We start from the raw sequence: 20,273 nt of genomic DNA, 5'->3' as shown, positions 1-20,273 counted from the left end.
GCGGTGACATCACCACGACGCTTGTGCCAGGCAATGTGCACCTTGAGGCCACGTGAAGTGTCGAACGCCCGCTGGCAGGAGGTCACGGGGCAGACCCAGCAGGTGCCACGGGTCGACTGACTGAGATGACTGAGATGACTGGCTGATGCACCACCTGTGCCCCCTACTGTGCCAACCTGCAGTGCTTTAGCCACCCGGCGCTCCGCTCGTTGTTGTGAGCGTCGCTCCATTGTAGTTGGAGTGTGACTGCCTCCAACTGCCCAGTAGCATCCTTCACGAGCCTCCTCCACAGAGGCCGATTTTGACACCGCTGGTACCAGTCATCGGCAAGTCCACTCAGCTCCACGTCCTCCTGTACCACATCACTCCATCTCTTCTCTAGCCCGTGCCGTGCCCGTTTCGCCCCTTCTATCCGGCCGAACAAAAGCTGTTCCAGCATGCGGTGGCTGGGCATGCGAGCTACATGACTCAAACAACGCAGCCTTGCCTGCCGGAGGAGCTCACCGATGGGACTTGTTAGCTCCTCACACAATCCATCCTGGTTAAACCCAGGATGGATTGTAGGCAGGCCAGCCTAAATGTTTCCAATCGTCGAAGATGCTCCATTAGGGGGGTCCATGTTTTGCAAGCGTAGAGAAAGGAGGGAATGACCATGGTCGAGAAGACTTGAAGCTTCGTGCGGAGCGACAGACCACGTAGCTTCAACACAGCGTTACGCAACCGATGAAAAGATAATGCCGCTCCACTGATTCTGAGTGAGACCTCTGCTGTCAAACCGAAGCCAGTCATGAGCACACTGCCCAGGTATGGGAAACTCTCCACTCTCTCCACAACTGCCGCATCACCGATTGGGAGTTGTGGGGGTGGAGTGTCCGATGGTACAAAATACCCAGGCAGGTGCTTAGTTTTGGTGGGGCTGATGGTAAGGCCCCATCTCTTAGTGGCACACTCCAGTCTCAGCAGCAGCGTCTCCAACTCCTCCTCTGAATGAGCAGCTATTACCAAATCATCCGCATACATAACGTGGTTGAGCAATAGGGAGCCATCCCTTGACCGCACCCGGGTATCGATCAGCCTCCCATTGTATCTGTACCAGATGGAAATTCCTCTGGTACAGTCATCAAAGGCTTAATGAACTACGTGGTCAAAAAAGATGTTAAATAATGTGGGAGCCAGAGGACATCCCTGTCGCACCCCAAGGTGTACAAGGAATGGCTCGGACTCCCGGCCACGTAGTTTTACCCGGGCCCGCTCACCATCATGAAGGTCCTTAACGATCATGAGCAGAGGGTCAGGGACTCCGAAAGCATGAAGAACAACCCAGAGCCCAGGCCTACTGATGCTATCATAGGCCTTGACCAGGTCAATAAAGCAGAGATGTAGGTCTTGTTGGAATTCCCTACGCCTTTGCTTTAGCAGACGGACAGAAAATATGGCATCTGTGCAGGACCGCCCTTTCCTGAAACCGCATTTGGGGCTCCGCAAGCCTCTCCTCAGCGTGCCTGGCAAGGCGATGTTGAATAATCCTTGCCAGGACCTTTCCTGGCACACTGAGGAGTGAGTTGCCCCTGTAGTTGTTACAGTCTGTGCGGTCCCCCTTCTTAAAGAGGGGGACCACCAGGGCATCCTTCCAATCCTGCGGAACCCGTCCAGTGGTCCAGACCGTTGTTATGATGTCATGTAGGGCAGTCTGTGCACAAACGCCAGCCTCCCTCAGCATTTCGCTTGGGAGATCATCTCTGCCCGGTGCCTTTCCCGGTCTCTGGATCGCCTCGAGTACTTCCTCAACGGATGGCACCTCAGCCAGCCACTCACGGCGGGTGACTCCTTCATCCAATATTTGACGCACCGCAGCCTGAGCAGGGTCATCTCCACCCTTTGGTTCTTTCCGTAAAGTCATCACGTCGGTAGGAAAAGAAAATCAATTAGGTCACGTGACGTTTCGATCGCAGCACAAGCGACCGTCATCAGGTGTAACAGACACAGCAGGAGAACTGCTGACATAGGAGAAAGAGCTGCTGCTGCTGCTGCCAACAGGTGTTTACAGTAAAACTTTGTGGATTGCGAGTAACTTGGCCTGCGAGTGTTTTGCAAGACGAGCAAAAAAAAATGTTCGAGTAAATATTAACTTGACAAACGAGCGAGGGGTCCTTGGCAATACGAGCAGTTGACGTGTACACGCTTTGTACTGCCGAGCATCACGTGATCACGCAGCTGATGTAACGAGCGCTTTGATATACGAGTGCGCTTTGGTTTACAGACACCTTTCCGGAACGGATTATTGCTCGCAAATCCCAGGATTTTTTTTTTTTACCGTACATCAGATTTTTGGGTGGGCTCAACCCAAGGGTAAGCGGGCGGAGCCAGTGAAGGAATTTGTACGTCAATGTGAATGTGAGAGATTAGCGTGTCCTAGATTTGAAGCGTGTCTTACGTGGGAAGGGTCCCCCCAGCCACAGGATGTGGCTGGGGGAATCCTCCTGTGGCTGGGCTGCCTCACGGATACTTAGCCTGGTGATGTACCCGGAGAGTGGGAAATAACAGCTGAAACAGGCAGGTGGGATGGAAGCATCACAGCCGGTGAAGACTTTTACTTGGTTCATAACGTCCTTCCAATGATTGCTCAGTTTGTATCCATCTCCCCACGGTTGACGTTATGTCTATGTTTATACATCTCCGGATGGCATCGTGAGCAAACCTTTGATAGTTGCCCGAAGGTTTGCAGAGCATTCTAGATTTGAAGCTTTCGTCACTGCAAGGATTCATAAGGTCACGTGGGTAAGAACTAAATCAAATAAATGACATTTTAAGCGTTTGTGCTTTCGTTACGTTGTCCCCACCTGAAGAAGGGCGCTTGTGTTGCGCCCGAAACGTCGTGATTTAATTTAGTTTTAATGTATGTTATTTATTTATTTACCTACGTGACTTTACCGGAAAAAAAACACAAAGAGTTTGGCTTTATTTTGGTGATTTCTAAAACGTTTTTTGGTTTGGCCATGTTTTTGTTTATTGTAGTTAGACTGATGGAGTTAATCTTAGTTATCTTGTGGTTGTTGTTGTTATTCTTAGCTCTTTCGGTAAAGTCACGTTGAAGGGAAACAATAAAATAATAAAATATATATAAAACGCTTGTGAGAATTTTTATTGTTTTATATATATTTTATTATTTTATTGTTTCCCTTCAACGTGACTTTACCGAAAGAGCTAAGAATATGAATTACTGCAGTCACGAAAGCTTTAAATCAAAATTTAGTTGTTGTTGTTGTTGTTTGACTTGCATCCCACTGGGATTTTTTGCACCACACAGCCTTGGTGTACACGGTGCTATTTCAGGAATATTTTGATGTTTTTCTTTTTCCCCTGGATTTTCTGTTTGCACAGTCACACACTCACACACACACACAAAGTAGTCACTTTAAGATGTTGTTCTTGTTCGTGTTTTAGTTTTGTTTGTTTGTTGCGTTTTGCACCCGATTCAAGAGCCGAATGGCTCACAGGGCTACACCAACAATAAATGCAACTACGGAACTCTGAAACTATGAACTGTTATACGTACAAATTCCTTCTTTAACTCCACACACTTACCCTTGGGTGAGGCAGCTCAGGCACAGGATGATTCCCACCATCTCCGGTGGCTGGGAACTATCTCACGTTGACGCGCCGATCTCTCACATTGACGTACACATTCCTTCTCTAGCTCGGCACCACTTACCCCCCTTGGGTTAAGCCCACCAAAAATCCGACGTAAACTCTTGTTGGCAGCAGCAGCAGCAGTAGCAGCTCTTTCTCCTATGTCAGCAGTTCTCCTGCTGTGTCTGTTCCACCTGATGGCGGTCGCTTGTGTTGCGATCGAAACGTCGTCGTGATTTCTTTTACGTTCTACCAACGTGATGACTTTACCGAAAGAAGCAAAGACTGGGGATCCCTGCAGTCACGAAAACTTCAAGGCTAGATTAGGGTCACACCCACTTTGTCCCCACGATGTTTTCCACGTCGAGGGATTTCCCCTCCCCCAGGACTTCACAGAAATGCTCAGCGAATCTGCAAGCCTGTTCCTGGGGGTCGGAGATTGGATCACCGTTTTTTTTCCCCTAATGATGGTAATAGGAGTGGCGCTGCAGGTTACTTTTTTGATGGAGTTAAATAGGGATTTGTGATCACGGGCCAATGAAGCAGACTCCATCTCCTCAGCAACCCGCGACCACCACCCATCCTTGCAGCGCCTCACGGCTCTCTGAACCTACGAGCGAAGGCTGCGGTAAGCCTCCTCATTCTCCGACGTGGGATGCTGTAGACGATTAGAGTGGGCCTGTCGCTTTTTCTCAACCATCCTGAACACCTCCTCTGTCAGCCAGGATCTCTAGGGAGTTCTGGACCGCGTACCCAAAACAGCCATTGCAGCTGCATGAGTGACAGTCCTAAACCTCGCCCATTTACCCTCGACATCAGGAGGAGTCGGGGGCGATGCCAATCCCAGCCGCAAGCGATGATGAAATTCTCGCTTGCAACTTTCATCAGATAACTGAGACCAGGCCACTTTAGGTTGAAATGGGGTCCTGGGTGTACACCCACCACCGGAGTGGAAGAATGGCAGGCGCATCTTACAGATGACAAGTCGATGGTCAGAGGTCAGATCAGCTCCACGGTAGGTCCTGGTGTCAAGGACATGGGCCCGCATCTGCTGTTCTGTCACTATGTAGTCCAGCAGATGTTCTTGCTTGGACCCGGCATGCATCCATGATGTTGTGTGGATGCGCCAATGCCAGAACAGCGTGTTGGTAATTACAAGCCCATGGGCTGCACAACAATCTAGCAGCCTCCTACCGTTGTTATTGAGCTGATCTGGCCCATGCCTTCCAATCACTCCAGACCAGGTGCCAGTATCATGACCAACTCAGGCATTGAAGTCACCCAACAAGATAACTCTATCCCGAGGGGCCACTTTAGCCAGCACCTGTGACATGAGGTCATAGAAGGCATCTGACTCACTCGCCTTGCCTGCATCCCTCCATGGATGTTCGTCTTCGGTGGGGGCATAAGTAACCACGACCACCACTCCTCACCTTCGGTTGATGGGACGGCGAGCCCAAAGTTGCCTGGGGCTTACAGCTTCCCACACTTCACTGCCACACTCCCACGCCCCCTTCATTCTTTCGTTTTGAAGAAGAGCCGCTCCCTGTTGTTAGGTAGTCTCCTGCCCCGGGTAGAGGACTGTCCACCCCTCATGGCGGCAGGAGCCAGAGCCAGTCCACCGGACCTCCTGAATGCCACAGAGATCCAAGCGGTACTGGTCCAGCTCCCGAGAGAGGAGCGGCAGCCTCTCCTCCGCGGTGAGCGTTCGAACATTCCACGTGGCCACCCGTAGTGGCTTTTCGTTGTTTCTGGAGGAGTCCCGATGGTAACAAATCAATCTCCTGGCTCCGCCAAAATGGGGTTTGGCCAGGAGACGTAATAGACACCTGTCCCCCCCCCGGAGGGTGGAGGAGCGACGCTCACAACAACGAGCGGAGTGCCGGGCGGCTAAGGCACAGCAGGTTGGCACAGTAGGGGGCACAGGTGGTGCAACAGCCAGTAGTCATCTCAGTCAGTCGACCCGTGGCACCTGCTGGTTTCTGCCCCGTGACCTCCTGCCCAGCGGGCGTTCGACGCCTTCACGTGGCCTTCGGCACAAGCTTCAAGCTCATTAATTAGATTTATTAATTCTACGCGGTTTAGCGGTAGCTGATTCAAGGTGGAGGGCCGCCGTGGTGGTCACAGACGCCATGACGGGAACGGCCACTCGGAATTGTCCCTCCACCAAACCCCACTCGCCCCACCGCCCGCGACGGCGTTGCCCGACCTGGACTACCGCCCGCCCACCCACCAGACAGCTGCCCACCCGGGCCACCGACCCTGCCCCGAGCGTCCGCGCTGCCCCCGGCCGCCAGCAGCTCCCGCGCGAGATCGGCGCGGCCGTCGCGCGCGGCTTGCGCCAGTGGCGAGCAGGCGCAGAGCGGGCTCCCGGAGGGCCTGGCGCCCGCCGCCAGGAGGGCGCGGACGCACGGAGCGTGGCCCCCCCACACGGCCACCCACAGCGGCGTCTGAGACTTGAGGTCAGGGCGGTCGGGGTCGGCACCGCTGGAGAGGAGCAGCTGGGGGGGGGGAATTGGTGGTGGTGGGGGGAATTGGTGGGGGGGGAGAGGGGTGGGGGGGAGAGTGAGTGAGTGAGTGTGGGGAGTGGTGGTGGTGGTGGTGCGGTTGCCGTGTCTGAGACTTCATGGAGTTGGAGCAGCTGTATCGTCACCACCACCACCAGCACCGCCTTCGTAACCGCTACCCCCAACAACAACAACAACAAGAACAACAACAACCGCCCTTCGCCACTAAGTGGCGGTGACGTCACCACGACGCTTGTGCCAGGCTATGTGCACCTTGAGGCCACGTGAAGTGTCGAACGCCCGCTGGGCAGGAGGTCACGGGGCAGACCCAGCAGGTGCCACGGGTCGACTGACTGAGATGAGTGGCTGATGCACCACCTGTGCCCCCTACTGTGCCAACCTGCTGTGCCTTAGCCACCCGGCGCTCCGCTCGTTGTTGTGAGCGTCGCTCCTCCGCCCTCCGTTGTTGTTGGAGGGCGACTGCCTCCAACTGCCCAGTAGCGTCCTTCACGAGCCTCCTCCACAGAGGCCGATCTTGACACCGCTGGTACCAGTCATCGGCAAGTCCACTCAGCTCCACGTCCTCCTGTACCACATCACTCCATCTCTTCTCTAGCCCGTGCCGCGCCCGTTTAGCCCCCTCGATCCGGCCGAACAAAAGCTGTTTCGGCATGCGGTGGCTGGGCATGCGGGCTACATGACCCAGCCAACGCAGTCTAGCCTGCTGTAGCTTATGAGAGTGGGCCTGTCGCTTTTTCTCAGCCAGTTTGAACACCTCTGTCAGCCAGGGTCTCTGTGGAGGTCTGGACCGCGTACCCAAAGCAGCCATTGCAGCTGCCTGAGTCAAAGCCCTAAACCTCGCCCATTTACCCTCGACATCAGGAGAAGTGGGGGACGATGCCAACCCCAGCCGCAAGCGATGATGAAATTCTCGCTTGCAACTTTCATCAGCGAGCTGAGACCAGGCCACCTTAGGTTTGAATAGGGTCCTGGGTGTACACCCACCACCGGAGTGGAAGAATGGCAGGCGCATCTTACAGATGACAAGTCGATGGTCAGAGGGCAGATCAGCTCCACGTTAGGTCCTGGTGTCAAGGATATGGGCCCGCATCTGCTGGTCCGTCACTATGTAATCCAGCAGATGTTCTTGCTTGGACTCGGCGTGCATCCATGATGTTGTGTGGATGCGCCGATGCCAGAACAGCGTGTTGGTAATTACAAGCCCATGGGCTGCACAAAAATCTAGCAGCCTCCTGCCTTTGTTATTCAGCTGATCTGGCCCATGCCTTCTAATCACTCCAGACCAGGTGCCAGCATCATGACCATCTCAGGCATTGAAGTCACCCAACAAGATAACTCTATCCCAAGGGGCCAGTTTAGCCAGCATCTGACTCATCGGCTTTGCCTGCATCCCTCCACCGATGTTCGTCTTCGGTGGGGGCATAAGTAACCACGACCACCACTCCTCGCCTCTGACTGATGGGAAGACGAGCCCAAAGTAGCCTGGGGCTTACAGCTTCCCACACCTCACCGCCACGCTCCCACACCCCCTTCATTCTTTAATTCCGAAGAAAAGCCACTCCCTGTTGTTTGGCAGTCTGCTGCCCCTAGTAGAGAACTGTCCACCCCTCATGGTGGCAGGAGCCAGAACCGGTCCACTGGACCTTCTGAATGCCACAGAGATCCAGGCGGTACCGGTCCAGCTCCCGACAGAGGAGCGGCAGCTTCTCCTCCGCGGTGAGCGTTCGAACATTCCACGTGTCCAACCGAATTGGCTTTTCGTTGTTTCTGGAGGAGCCCCGAGGGTGGAGATTCAATCTCCTGGCTCCGCCAATTGAGGTTTGGCCAGGAGACGTCGTAGATGCCTGTCACCCCGGGGGCCTCCCGCACAAGCTCGATAGAAGTTTTATTTCGTGGTTTAGCGGTAATTCATTGAAGGTGGAGGGGGTTACCAGCCCCTCGCACCCGTCCAGAGCCCACGTTTGGCCGCTGTGGCGGTCACAGACGCCATGAGGGGTTAAAGGCCACTCGGAATTGGCCCTCCCCCCCCGTGACAGCTATGCCCGTCCGCTGACCAATGAGGAGGTAGGGGGTTGTTTTGCCGCTACCACCACCACCACCACCACCGCCACCCTCCCGACCCACCTGGACGCTCTCCAGGTCCCCCCTGGCTGCGACCACGCGCAGTGGCGGGCACGGGACCCCCCAGCCACACAGCGCGTCCACGTGACGGAGCACCGCGGGCCGGCAAAGCAGGGCCCGGAGCGCCCCCACGTCGCCTCGGCCCACGGCCTCGCGCAGGACCCGCGCGGCCTGTAGAGACACACGGGGGGAGGGGGGGGGGTCCCATAGAGTCACATAGGGGGGTCCCATAGAGTCACGTATAGAGTCACATATAGAGTCACACATAGAGTCATATATAGAGTCACATATAGAGTCACATAGAGTCACATATAGAGTCACACATAGAGTCACATAGAGTCATATAGAGTCACATAGGGGGGTCCCATAGAGTCACATATAGAGTCACATATAGAGTCACACATAGAGTCTTATATAGAGTCACATACAGAGTCACATATAGAGTCACATATAGAGTCACACACAGAGTCACATATAGAGTCACATATAGAGTCACATATAGAGTCACATATAGAGTCAGACATAGAGTCACATATAGAGTCACATATAGAGTCACATATAGAGTCACATATAGAGTCACATGTAGAGTCTTATATAGAGTCACGTATAGAGTCACATATAGAGTCACATATAGAGTCACATATAGAGTCACATATAGAGTCACATGTAGAGTCACATATAGAGTCATATATAGAGTCCCATATAGAGTCACATATAGAGTCACATACAGAGTCACATATAGAGTCACATATAGAGTCACATGTAGAGTCACATATAGAGTCCCATATAGAGTCACATATAGAGTCCTATATAGAGTCACACATAGAGTCACATATAGAGTCACATGTAGAGTCACATATAGAGTCACATGTAGAGTCACATATAGAGTCACATAGAGTCACATATAGAGTCACATATAGAGTCACATGTAGAGTCACATATAGAGTCCCATATAGAGTCACATATAGAGTCACATATAGATTCACACATAGAGTCACATATAGAGTCACATATAGAGTCACACATAGAGTCACATAGAGTCACATATAGAGTCACATATAGAGTCACATATAGAGTCACATATAGAGTCACACATAGAGTCACATAGAGTCACATATAGAGTCACATATAGAGTCACATATAGAGTCACATACAGAGTCACATAGAGTCCCATATAGAGTCACATAGAGTCACATATAGAGTCACATAGAGTCATATAGAGTCCCATAGAGTCCCATATAGAGTCACATATAGATTCACATATAGAGTCCCATATAGATTCACATATATAGTCACACAGGGTCCCATAGAGTCCCATAAACTTCCATATAGAGTCCCATAGAGTCCCATACAGAGTCACATATAGAGTCACATATAGAGTCACATATATAGTCACATAGAGTCCCATAGATATAGAGTCACATTGACTCACGCACCTCTCTCTCCTCCACCTCCTCCTCGTCCTCCACCTCCTCCACCTCCTCCACCTCCTCCACCTCGTCGCCACCGTGACGAGGTTGGCCGTGGCCGTGCGATCTGTGGGGCCTGGCGGGCAGCGCCAGGCAGAAGTACATCTTCATGTCCATCGCTCGCTCGGCTGACGAGGTGGCCGTCCACTCGTGGTGCATTCTGTGAAGAGGTGGGGGTGGTGGTGGGGGTGGTGGGGGTGGTGGTGGTGGTAGGGGTGGGGGTGGTGGTGGTGGGGGTGGTGGTGGTGGTGGTGGGGGTGGTGGTGGTGGTGGTGGAGGTGGTGGTGGTGGGGGTGGTGGTGGTGGTGGGGGTGGTGGTGGGGGTGGGGGTGGTGGTGGGGGTGGGGGTGGTGGTAGGGGTGGGGGTGGTGGTGGTGGGGGTGGTGGTGGTGGTGGTGGGGTGGTGGTGGTGGTGGTGGTGGGGGTGGTGGTGGTGGTGGTGGTGGGGGTGGTGGTGGGGGTGGTGGTGGTGGTGGTGGTGGGGGTGGTGGTGGTGGGGGTGGTGGTGGTGGTGGTGGTGGGGGTGGTGGTGGTGGGGGTGGGGGTGGGGGTGGTGGTGGTGGTGGGGGTGGTAGTGGTAGTGGTGGGGGGTGGTGGTGGTGGTTGTGGTGGGGGTGGTGGTGATGGTGGTGGTGGTGGTGGGGGTGGTGGTGGTGGGGGTGGTGGTGGTGGTGGTGGGGGTGGTGGTGGTGGTGGTGGTGGTGGGGGGTGGTGGTGGGGGTGATGGTGGGGGTGGTGGTGGGGGTGGTGGTGGGGGTGGGGGTGGTGGTGGTGGTGGGGGTGGTGGTGGGGGTGGTGGTGGGGGTGGTGGTGGTGGTCGGGGTGGTGATGGTGGCGGTGGTGATTGTGGTGGTGATGATGGTGGTGACCGTGATGGTGGTGGTGATGATGGTGATGATGGTGGTGATGATGGTGACGGTGATGATGGTGGTGATGGTGGTGATTAGTCGAACGTATGATTAGCCACCGTGATGATGATGATGAGAGAGACGCAGACTCCAAATCTACAGCAGCAGCAGGCATCGTCAGTGTCGGGATAGAACCCACGACTTCCTGCGTAACCAGGCGAGGTAGTCAACATCTCTCAGGGTCCAGGATAGAACCCACGAACTCCTGTGTACCAGGCGAGGTAGTCAACATCTCTCAGGGTCTGGGATTGAACCCACTACCTCCTGTGTACCAGGCGAGGTAGTCAACATCTATCAGTGTCTGGGAGAGAACCCACGACCTCCTGCGTTCCAGGCGAGGTAGTCAACATCTCTCAGGGTCTGCAATTGAACCCACGACCTCCTGCGTACCAGGCGAGGTAGTCAACATCTATCAGTGTCTGGGATTGAACCCACGACTTCCTGCGTATCAGGCGATGTAGTCAACATCCTTCAGTTTCTGGGATTGAACCCACGACCTCCTGCGTACCAGGCGAGGTAGTCAACATCTCTCAGTGTCTGGGATCGAACCCACGACCTCCTGTGTTCCAGGCGAGGTAGTCAACATCTCTCAGTGTCTGGGATTGAACCCACGACCTCCTGTGTACCAGGCGAGGTAGTCAACATCTCTCAGTGTCTGGGATTGAACCCACGACCTCCTGTGTGCCAGGGTGGTGAGATGTTAACTACCTCGCCTGGTATGCAGTAGGAACATTCTCATACCCATCATCATCATCAGTATCATCATATCTGGCCTGATATGTCCATCATAAGCGTCATCGACATCATTACAAACATCATCGCTATAGCATCATTGCTGAGTTATCCTCAAATCATCATCATGACCACCACCATCATCACCACCACCACCATCTCCACTACCATCACCACCACCACCAACATCATCACCACAACCACCTCCACTATCATGACCAAGACAAAGTTCCCCCGTGTAGCCTCTAGCAGGCTGTAGGGCAGTGGTTCGATCGAACCCCAGGGGTTCGGTGAGTCGATCTCAGGGGTTCGGCAGAGCCCCCGCCACGGAGGTCCGGACACACTTGAATTATTGTGTAAATTTGTGATGACACACACGGCCCGCTTGGCCATCACTGGCTGCAGATGATCATGCTACACTGCTTGGCCAATCAGCGCTGCGGGGAATTTAGTGCGTACTCAGTAGTCAACGTGTGACTGTTGTTGTCGTACGTCGTGTGATTTCTTTAATATTTTATCCATACTAACTATGTCGGGCAAAAGAAGAAAGTGGTCGGACGAATATGTACAACATTGATTCTCATGTATCATGGAACGTGATGGGAGTGAGCGTCCTATCTGCATGATTTGCAACGCCAAGTTGAGCAACTCTAGTCTTGCACCGGCAAAACTAAAGGAACACTTCTTGAAGCTGCATGGAGACGGGGAATACAAGAACACAACACTTGCTGAATTCAGGGTGAAGAGAGCCAGATTCGATGAAAGGGCCACTCTGCCTGCTCTTGGATTTGTACCTGTTAACAAACCGATCCTGACAGCATCGTACGAAGTTGCTTACCTGATCGCAAAGCAGGGCAAGCCACACACCATTGGTGAAACACTTGTGAAACCAGCTGCATTAAAGATGGCGAATCTGATACTCGGAACAGCGGCCGAAGGTAAATTATCCCAAATTCCCCTTTCAAATGACACCGTCAGTGACAGAATAGAAGACATGAGTAAAGACATCTTGGCTCAAGTAGTCGCGGATCTGATTTCAAGCCCGGCAAAATTCAGCCTTCAACTCGACGAAACCACAGACGTTTCTGATCTAAGCCAGCTTGCTGTTTTTGTACGCTATGTGAAAGACGACATGATAAAAGAAGAGTTTTTATTTTGTAAGCCTCTTACAACAACAACGAAGGCAGCCGATGTGAAGAAGCTTGTGGATGACTTCTTCAGAGACAACAATCTTTCATGGGATATGGTTTCTGCAGTTTGTATGGACGGAGCTCCAGTCATGCTGGGAAGAAAGTCTGGTTTTGGTGCGCTAGTAAAGGCCGATGCACCACACATCATTGTGACGCATTGTATTCTGCACAGGCATGCGTTGGCAACAAAAACCTTACCCTCAAAAATGGCAGAAGTATTAAAAACTGTGGTGGAATGTGTGAACTATGTGCGAAAAAGTGCTCTGAGGCACCGCATCTTCAGTGAGCTGTGTAAAGAAATGGGCTCTGAATTTGAGGTACTTCTGCTCCATTCTAATATTCGGTGGTTATCCCGGGGACAGGTGCTGAATCGTGTTTTTGCCATGCGTGTGGAATTAGCCCTGTTTTTGCAAGAGCACCAACACTGCCATGCAGATTGCTTCAAAAATCCTGACTTCATTCTCATTTTAGCGTACATGGCTGATATATTCGCAGCTCTCAATCATCTCAATCAGCAGATGCAGGGTGGTGGAGTCAATATCATGGAAGCGGAAGAACACCTGAAGGCTTTTCAAAAAAAGCTACCGTTATGGAAACGACGAACAGAGAACAATAACTTCACAAACTTCCCGCTTCTGGACGACTGTGCAAGTAAGATCGAAGATGTGTCTGGAATCGGAGATATTTCTGTATCCACGGAACTGAAGCAAACAATTGCCACGCACTTAGATGAGCTTGCAAAGTCTCTCGACGGATATTTCCCTACAAGAGAGTCATATCCAGAATGGGTGAGACAGCCGTTCACGTTTGCTGTTGAAACAGCAGATGTCAATGATGAATTCCTCGACGAAATCATTGAAATTCAGCAGAGCCAGGTTCAACAGCAACTCTTCAGAACAACAACGCTCTCAACGTTTTGGTGTCGACAAATGAACAAGTATCCAGTTATTGCTATGAAAGCCCTGGATTTTTTTATACCATTTGTTACAACATATCTTTGTGAGCAATCCTTTTCGAGGATGCTGGACATAAAAACGAAGAAAAGGAACAGACTTTGCTGTGAAAATGACATGAGAGTGGCACTTGCCAAGGTGAAGCCACGCATATCTGAACTGATCTCTCAAAGGCAACAGCAGAAGTCACATTGATTTCCAGGTATGTAATTTGTTGTGAGTTTATGCATTGTGTTGGTTTTATTCTTTGAACAAGGTAATGTTCATGCACGGCTCATTTTGTGTACCAGTAAAAAACATATCTATGTCTTGAATTTGAAAAAAATCACATTTTATTTTTCACTAAAGAGGGGTTCGGTGAATGCGCATATGAAACTGGTGGGGTTCGGTACCTCCAACAAGGTTAAGAACCACTGCTGTAGGGGCAAGTGCTGTTGGTAGTAGCGAGTAGCAGCAGCAGTGTCTATGAAGGTAGACACAGACAAAGGTCCCCCGTGTAGCCTCTAGCAGGCTGTAGGGGCAAGTGCTGTTGGTAGTAGCGAGTAGCAGCAGCAGTCTATGAAGGTAGACACAGACAAATGTCCCCCGTGTAGCCTCTAGCAGGCTGTAGGAGCAAGTGCTGTTAGTAGCAGCAGCAGCAGCGCTACCTATGAAGGCTACCGGCACTGTGGCACACACAGAGGGGGTGGGTGGCCAGCACCACCACCACTACACCAGCTACTCGTTTGAGGCTGAGTCGACCTAGGGGAGGCCCAGGACCGGTTCAGAGAATCGTCACCGGTGGTTTTGGCCGTGAGCGGGAATCGAACTCCCGTTGCCGGGTTCGTAGCGCAGCGCTAACCGCTGCACCACCGCTCCTCCACTCCTATCATGACCACCACAACTAACACCACCACTAACACCACCACTAACACCACCACCGCTAACACCACCACTAACACCACCACCACTAACACCACCACTAACACCACTACCACCACCACTAACACCACCACTAACACCACTACCACCACCACTAACACCACCACTAACACCACCACTACCACCACAACTAACACCACCACTAACACCACCACCACTAACACCACCACTAACACCACCACCACCACTAACACCACCACCACTAACACCACCACCACCACTAACACCACCACTAACACCACCACCACCACTAACACCACCACTAACACCACCACCACTAACACCACCACCACTAACACCACCACTAACACCACTAACACCACCACTAACACCATCACCACTAACACCACCACTAACACCACCACTAACACCACCACTAACACCACCACCACCACCACTACACCACCACCACCACTAACACCACTAACACCACCACCACTAACACCACCACTAACACCACCACCACCACTAACACCACTAACACCACCACCACTAACACCACCACCACTAACACCACCACTACTAACACCACCACTAACACTACCACCACCAACACCACCACTAACACCACCACTAACACCACCACCACTAACACCACTGACACCACCACCACTAACACCACCACCACTAACACCACCACCACTAACACCACCACTAACACCACCACCACTAACACCACCACCACCACTAACACCACCACCACTAACACCACCACTAACACCACCACTAACACCACCACCACTAACACCACCACCACTAACACCACCACCACTAACACCACCACTAACACCACTACCACCACCACTAACACCACCACCACTAACACCACCACTAACACCACCACCACCACTAACACCACCACCACTAACACCACCACCACTAACACCACCACCACTAACACCCCACCACTAACACCACCACCACTAACTCACCACCACCACTAACCACCACCACCACTAACAACCACCGCTAACACCACTACACCACCACACCACCCAACCACCACCACCACCACTAACACCACCACCACTAACACCACCACCACCACTACACCACCACTAACACCATCACCACTACCCACCACTAACACCACACAACCACCACTAACACCACCACCACTAACACCACCACCACCACCACTAACACCACCACTAACACCACTAACACCACCACCACCACTAACACCACCCCTAGCACCACTAACACCACCACCACCAACACCACCACCACCACTAACACCACCACACCCACCACCAACACCACCACCACCACCACCACTAACACCACCACTAACACCACCACACTAACACCACCACTAAACCACCACTAACACCACTACACCACCACTAACACCATCACCACTAACACCACCACCACTAACACCACCACCACCACTAACACCACCCAACACCACTAACACCACCACCACCACCACTAACACCACCACCACTAACACCACCACTATTAACACACACCACTAACACCACCACCACTAACACCACCACCACCACCACTAACACCACCACCACCACCACTAACACCACCACCACTAACACCACCACTAACACCACCACCACTAACACCACCACTAACACCACTAACACCACCACTAACACCATCACCACTAACACCACCACCACTAACACCACCACCACCACTAACACCACCACTAACACCACTAACACCACCACCACCACTAACACCACCACCACTAACACCACCACCACTAACACCACCACCACCACTAACACCACCACTAGCACCACTAACACCACCACCACCACCACCACTAACACCACCACCACTAACACCACCACTAACACCACCACCACTAACACCACCACTAACACCACTAACACCACCACTAACACCATCACCACTAACACCACCACCACTAACACCACCACCACCACTAACACCACCACTAACACCACTAACACCACCACCACCACCACTAACACCACCACCACTAACACCACCACTAACACCACTAACACCACCACCACCACTAACACCACCACCACCACCTAACACCACCACCACCACCACTAACACCACCACCACTAACACCACCACCACCATCATCATCAGTTTAGTCGCTCTCACTGGGGAGCTCACATGCCCTCACCAGTAACACTCACCAGTAACACTCACCTGTAACACTCACCTGTAACACTCACCAGTAACACTCACCAGTAACACTCACCAGTAACACTCACCAGTAACACTCACCAGTAACACTCACCTGTAACACTCACCAGTAACACTCACCAGTAACACTCACCAGTAACACTCACCTGTAACACTCACCAGTAACACTCACCAGTAAACACTCACCAGTAACACTCACCTGTAACACTCACCAGTAACACTCACCTGTAACACTCACCAGTAACACTCACTCACCAGTAACACTCACCAGTAACACTCACCAGTAACACTCACCAGTAACACTCACCAGTAACACTCACCAGTAACACTCACTCACCAGTAACACTCACCTGTAACACTCACCTGTAACACTCACCAGTAACACTCACCTGTAACACTCAACAGTAACACTCACCAGTAACACTCACCTGTAACACTCACCAGTAACACTCACCAGTAACACTCACCAGTAACACTCACCAGTAACACTCACCAGTAACACTCACCTGTAACACTCACCTGTAACACTCACCAGTAACACTCACCAGTAACACTCACCAGTAACACTCACCTGTAACACTCACCAGTAACACTCACCAGTAACACTCACCAGTAACACTCACCAGTAACACTCACTCACCAGTAACACTCACCAGTAACACTCACCAGTAACACTCACTCACCAGTAACACTCACCAGTAACACTCACCAGTAACACTCACCTGTAACACTCACTCACCAGTAACACTCACCAGTAACCTCACCAGTAACACTCACCAGTAACACTCACTCACCAGTAACACTCACCAGTAACACTCACTCACCTGTAACACTCACCAGTAACACTCACTCACCAGTAACACTCACCTGTAACACTCACCTGTAACACTCACCAGTAACACTCACTCACCAGTAACACTCACCAGTAACACTCACCAGTAACACTCACTCACCAGTAACACTCACTCACCAGTAACACTCACCAGTAACACTCACTCACCAGTAACACTCACCAGTAACACTCACCTGTAACACTCACCAGTAACACTCACCAGTAACACTCACCTGTAACACTCACTCACCAGTAACACTCACCAGTAACACTCACCAGTAACACTCACCTGTAACACTCACTCACCAGTAACACTCACCAGTAACACTCACCAGTAACACTCACCTGTAACACTCACCAGTAACACTCACCTGTAACACTCACCTGTAACACTCACCAGTAACACTCACCAGTAACACTCACCAGTAACACTCACCAGTAACACTCACCTGTAACACTCACTCACCAGTAACACTCACCAGTAACACTCACCTGTAACACTCACCAGTAACACTCACCAGTAACACTCACCTGTAACACTCACCAGTAACACTCACCAGTAACACTCACTCACCTGTAACACTCACCAGTAACACTCACTCACCTGTAACACTCACCAGTAACACTCACCAGTAACACTCACCTGTAACACTCACCAGTAACACTCACCAGTAACACTCACTCACCAGTAACACTCACCAGTAACACTCACCTGTAACACTCACCAGTAACACTCACCAGTAACACTCACCAGTAACACTCACCTGTAACACTCACCAGTAACACTCACTCACCAGTAACACTCACCAGTAACACTCACCAGTAACACTCACCAGTAACACTCACCAGTAACACTCACCAGTAACACTCACCAGTAACACTCACCAGTAACACTCACCAGTAACACTCACCAGTAACACTCACCAGTAACACTCACCAGTAACACTCACCAGTAACACTCACTCACCAGTAACACTCACCAGTAACACTCACCTGTAACACTCACCAGTAACACTCACCAGTAACACTCACTCACCTGTAACACTCACTCACCAGTAACACTCACCTGTAACACTCACCAGTAACACTCACCAGTAACACTCACTCACCTGTAACACTCACTCACCAGTAACACTCACCAGCCCTCTCCACTCTGAGTGCTACTCGCGACGAACAGCACTTTCCCCAACGGCCTGGTGAAGCCTACACGGAGTGGCTTTGTCTTTGTGTGTGAGAGTGTGTGAGCGAGTGTGAGTGAGTGAGAGGGAGTGTGTGTGAGTGTGTGTGAGTGAGTGTGTGAGTGTGTGAGCGAGTGTGAGTGAGTGAGTGAGAGGGAGTGTGTGTGAGTGAGTGTGTATGAGAGAGTGTGAGTGAGTGAGTGTGAGTGAGTGTGTGAGTGAGTGAGTGTGAGAGTGTGTGAGCGAGTGTGAGTGAGTGAGAGGGAGTGTGTGTGAGTGTGTGAGTGAGTGTGTGAGTGTGTGTGAGTGTGTGAGTGAGTGTGTGAGCGAGTGTGAGTGAGTGAGAGGGAGTGTGTGTGAGTGTGTGAGTGTGTGTGTGAGTGTGTGAGTGAGTGTGAGTGTGTGAGTGAGTGTGTGAGCGAGTGTGAGTGAGTGAGAGGGAGTGTGTGTGAGTGTGTGAGTGAGTGAGTGTGTGAGTGAGTGTGTGGGTGAGTGAGTGTGTGAGTGAGTGTGTGAGTGAGTGAGTGTGAGTGAATGAGTGTGTGTGTGAGTGTGTGAGTGTGTGTGTGAGTGTGTGAGTGAGTGTGTGAGTGAGTGTGTGAGTGTGTGAGTGAGTGTGAGTGTGTGAGTGAGTGTGTGAGTGTGTGAGTGAGTGTGTGAGTGAGTGAGTGTGAGTGAATGAGTGAGTGTGTGAGCGAGTGTGAGTGAGTGAGAGGGAGTGTGTGTGAGTGTGTGAGTGAGTGAGTGTGTGAGTGAGTGTGTGGGTGAGTGAGTGTGTGAGTGAGTGTGTGAGTGAGTGAGTGTGAGTGAATGAGTGTGTGTGTGAGTGTGTGAGTGTGTGTGTGAGTGTGTGAGTGAGTGTGTGAGTGAGTGTGTGAGTGAGTGTGAGTGAGTGAGTGTGTGAGTGTGTGAGTGAGTGTGTGAGTGAGTGTGTGAGTGAGTGAGTGTGAGTGAATGAGTGTGTGAGTGAGTGTGTGAGTGTGTGAGTGAGTGTGTGAGTGAGTGAGTGTGAGTGAGTGAGTGTGTGAGTGTGTGAGTGAGTGTGTGAGTGAGTGTGTGAGTGAGTGAGTGCGTGAGTGAGTGTGTGAGTGAGTGTGTGAGTGAGTGTGAGTGAATGAGTGTGTGAGTGAGTGTGTGAGTGAGTGGGTGTGAGTGTGTGAGTGAGTGTGAGAGTGTGTGTGAGTGAGTGTGAGAGTGTGAGTGAGTGAGTGTGAGTGTATGAGTGAGTGTGTGAGTGAGTGTGTGAGTATGAGAGAGTGTGAGTGAGTGTGAGTGAGTGAGTGTGTGAGTGAGTGTGTGAGTATGAGAGAGTGTGAGTGAGTGTGTGAGTGTGTGAGTGAGTGAGTGTGTGAGTGAGTGAGTGTTTGAGTGTGTGAGTGAGTGTGTGAGTGTGTGAGTGTGAGTGAGTGAGAGGGAGTGTGAGTGAGTGAGTAAGAGGGAGTGTGTGTGAGTGTGTGAGTGAGTGTGTGTGTGAGTGAGTGTGAGTGATTGTGTGAGTGTGTGAGAGGATGTGAGTGTGCGAGTGAGTGAGTGTGTGAGTGAGTGTGTGAGTGAGAATGTGAGTGAGAGAGTGAGTGAGAATGCGAATGAGCGAGTGAGAGAGTGAGTGAATGTGAGTATGAGAGAGTGTGAGTGTTTGAAGGAGTTTGGAGTGAGTGTG

The 20,273-nt window shown here is 51.7% G+C and overlaps 1 protein-coding gene across 1 annotated transcript in view; it reads right to left on the bottom strand.

The window, feature by feature from the left end:
• The window catches only part of LOC116958365 (uncharacterized), a 29,985-nt gene extending 11,297 nt beyond the window's left edge, over positions 1-18,688 (bottom strand). The window contains exons 1-4 of the mRNA XM_076056537.1: positions 18,575-18,688; positions 9,716-9,908; positions 8,283-8,450; positions 5,864-6,131 (exon numbers count right to left, since the gene is read on the bottom strand). Of these exons, the coding sequence (XP_075912652.1) occupies positions 5,864-6,131; positions 8,283-8,450; positions 9,716-9,907 (628 nt within the window). The 5' untranslated portion in view covers position 9,908; positions 18,575-18,688. The remainder of the gene's footprint in view (positions 1-5,863; positions 6,132-8,282; positions 8,451-9,715; positions 9,909-18,574) is intronic.
• Between the last annotated feature and the right edge of the window lie 1,585 nt (positions 18,689-20,273).

Source organism: Petromyzon marinus, chromosome 76 (genome assembly GCF_048934315.1).
Source record: "Petromyzon marinus isolate PM22_M1 ecotype Great Lakes invasive population chromosome 76, UKy_Petmar_22M1.pri1.0, whole genome shotgun sequence".
Lineage (NCBI taxonomy): Eukaryota > Metazoa > Chordata > Hyperoartia > Petromyzontiformes > Petromyzontidae > Petromyzon > Petromyzon marinus.
Note: the sequence above shows the minus strand (reverse complement) of the source record. Positions and strands in the feature narration are given on the sequence as shown.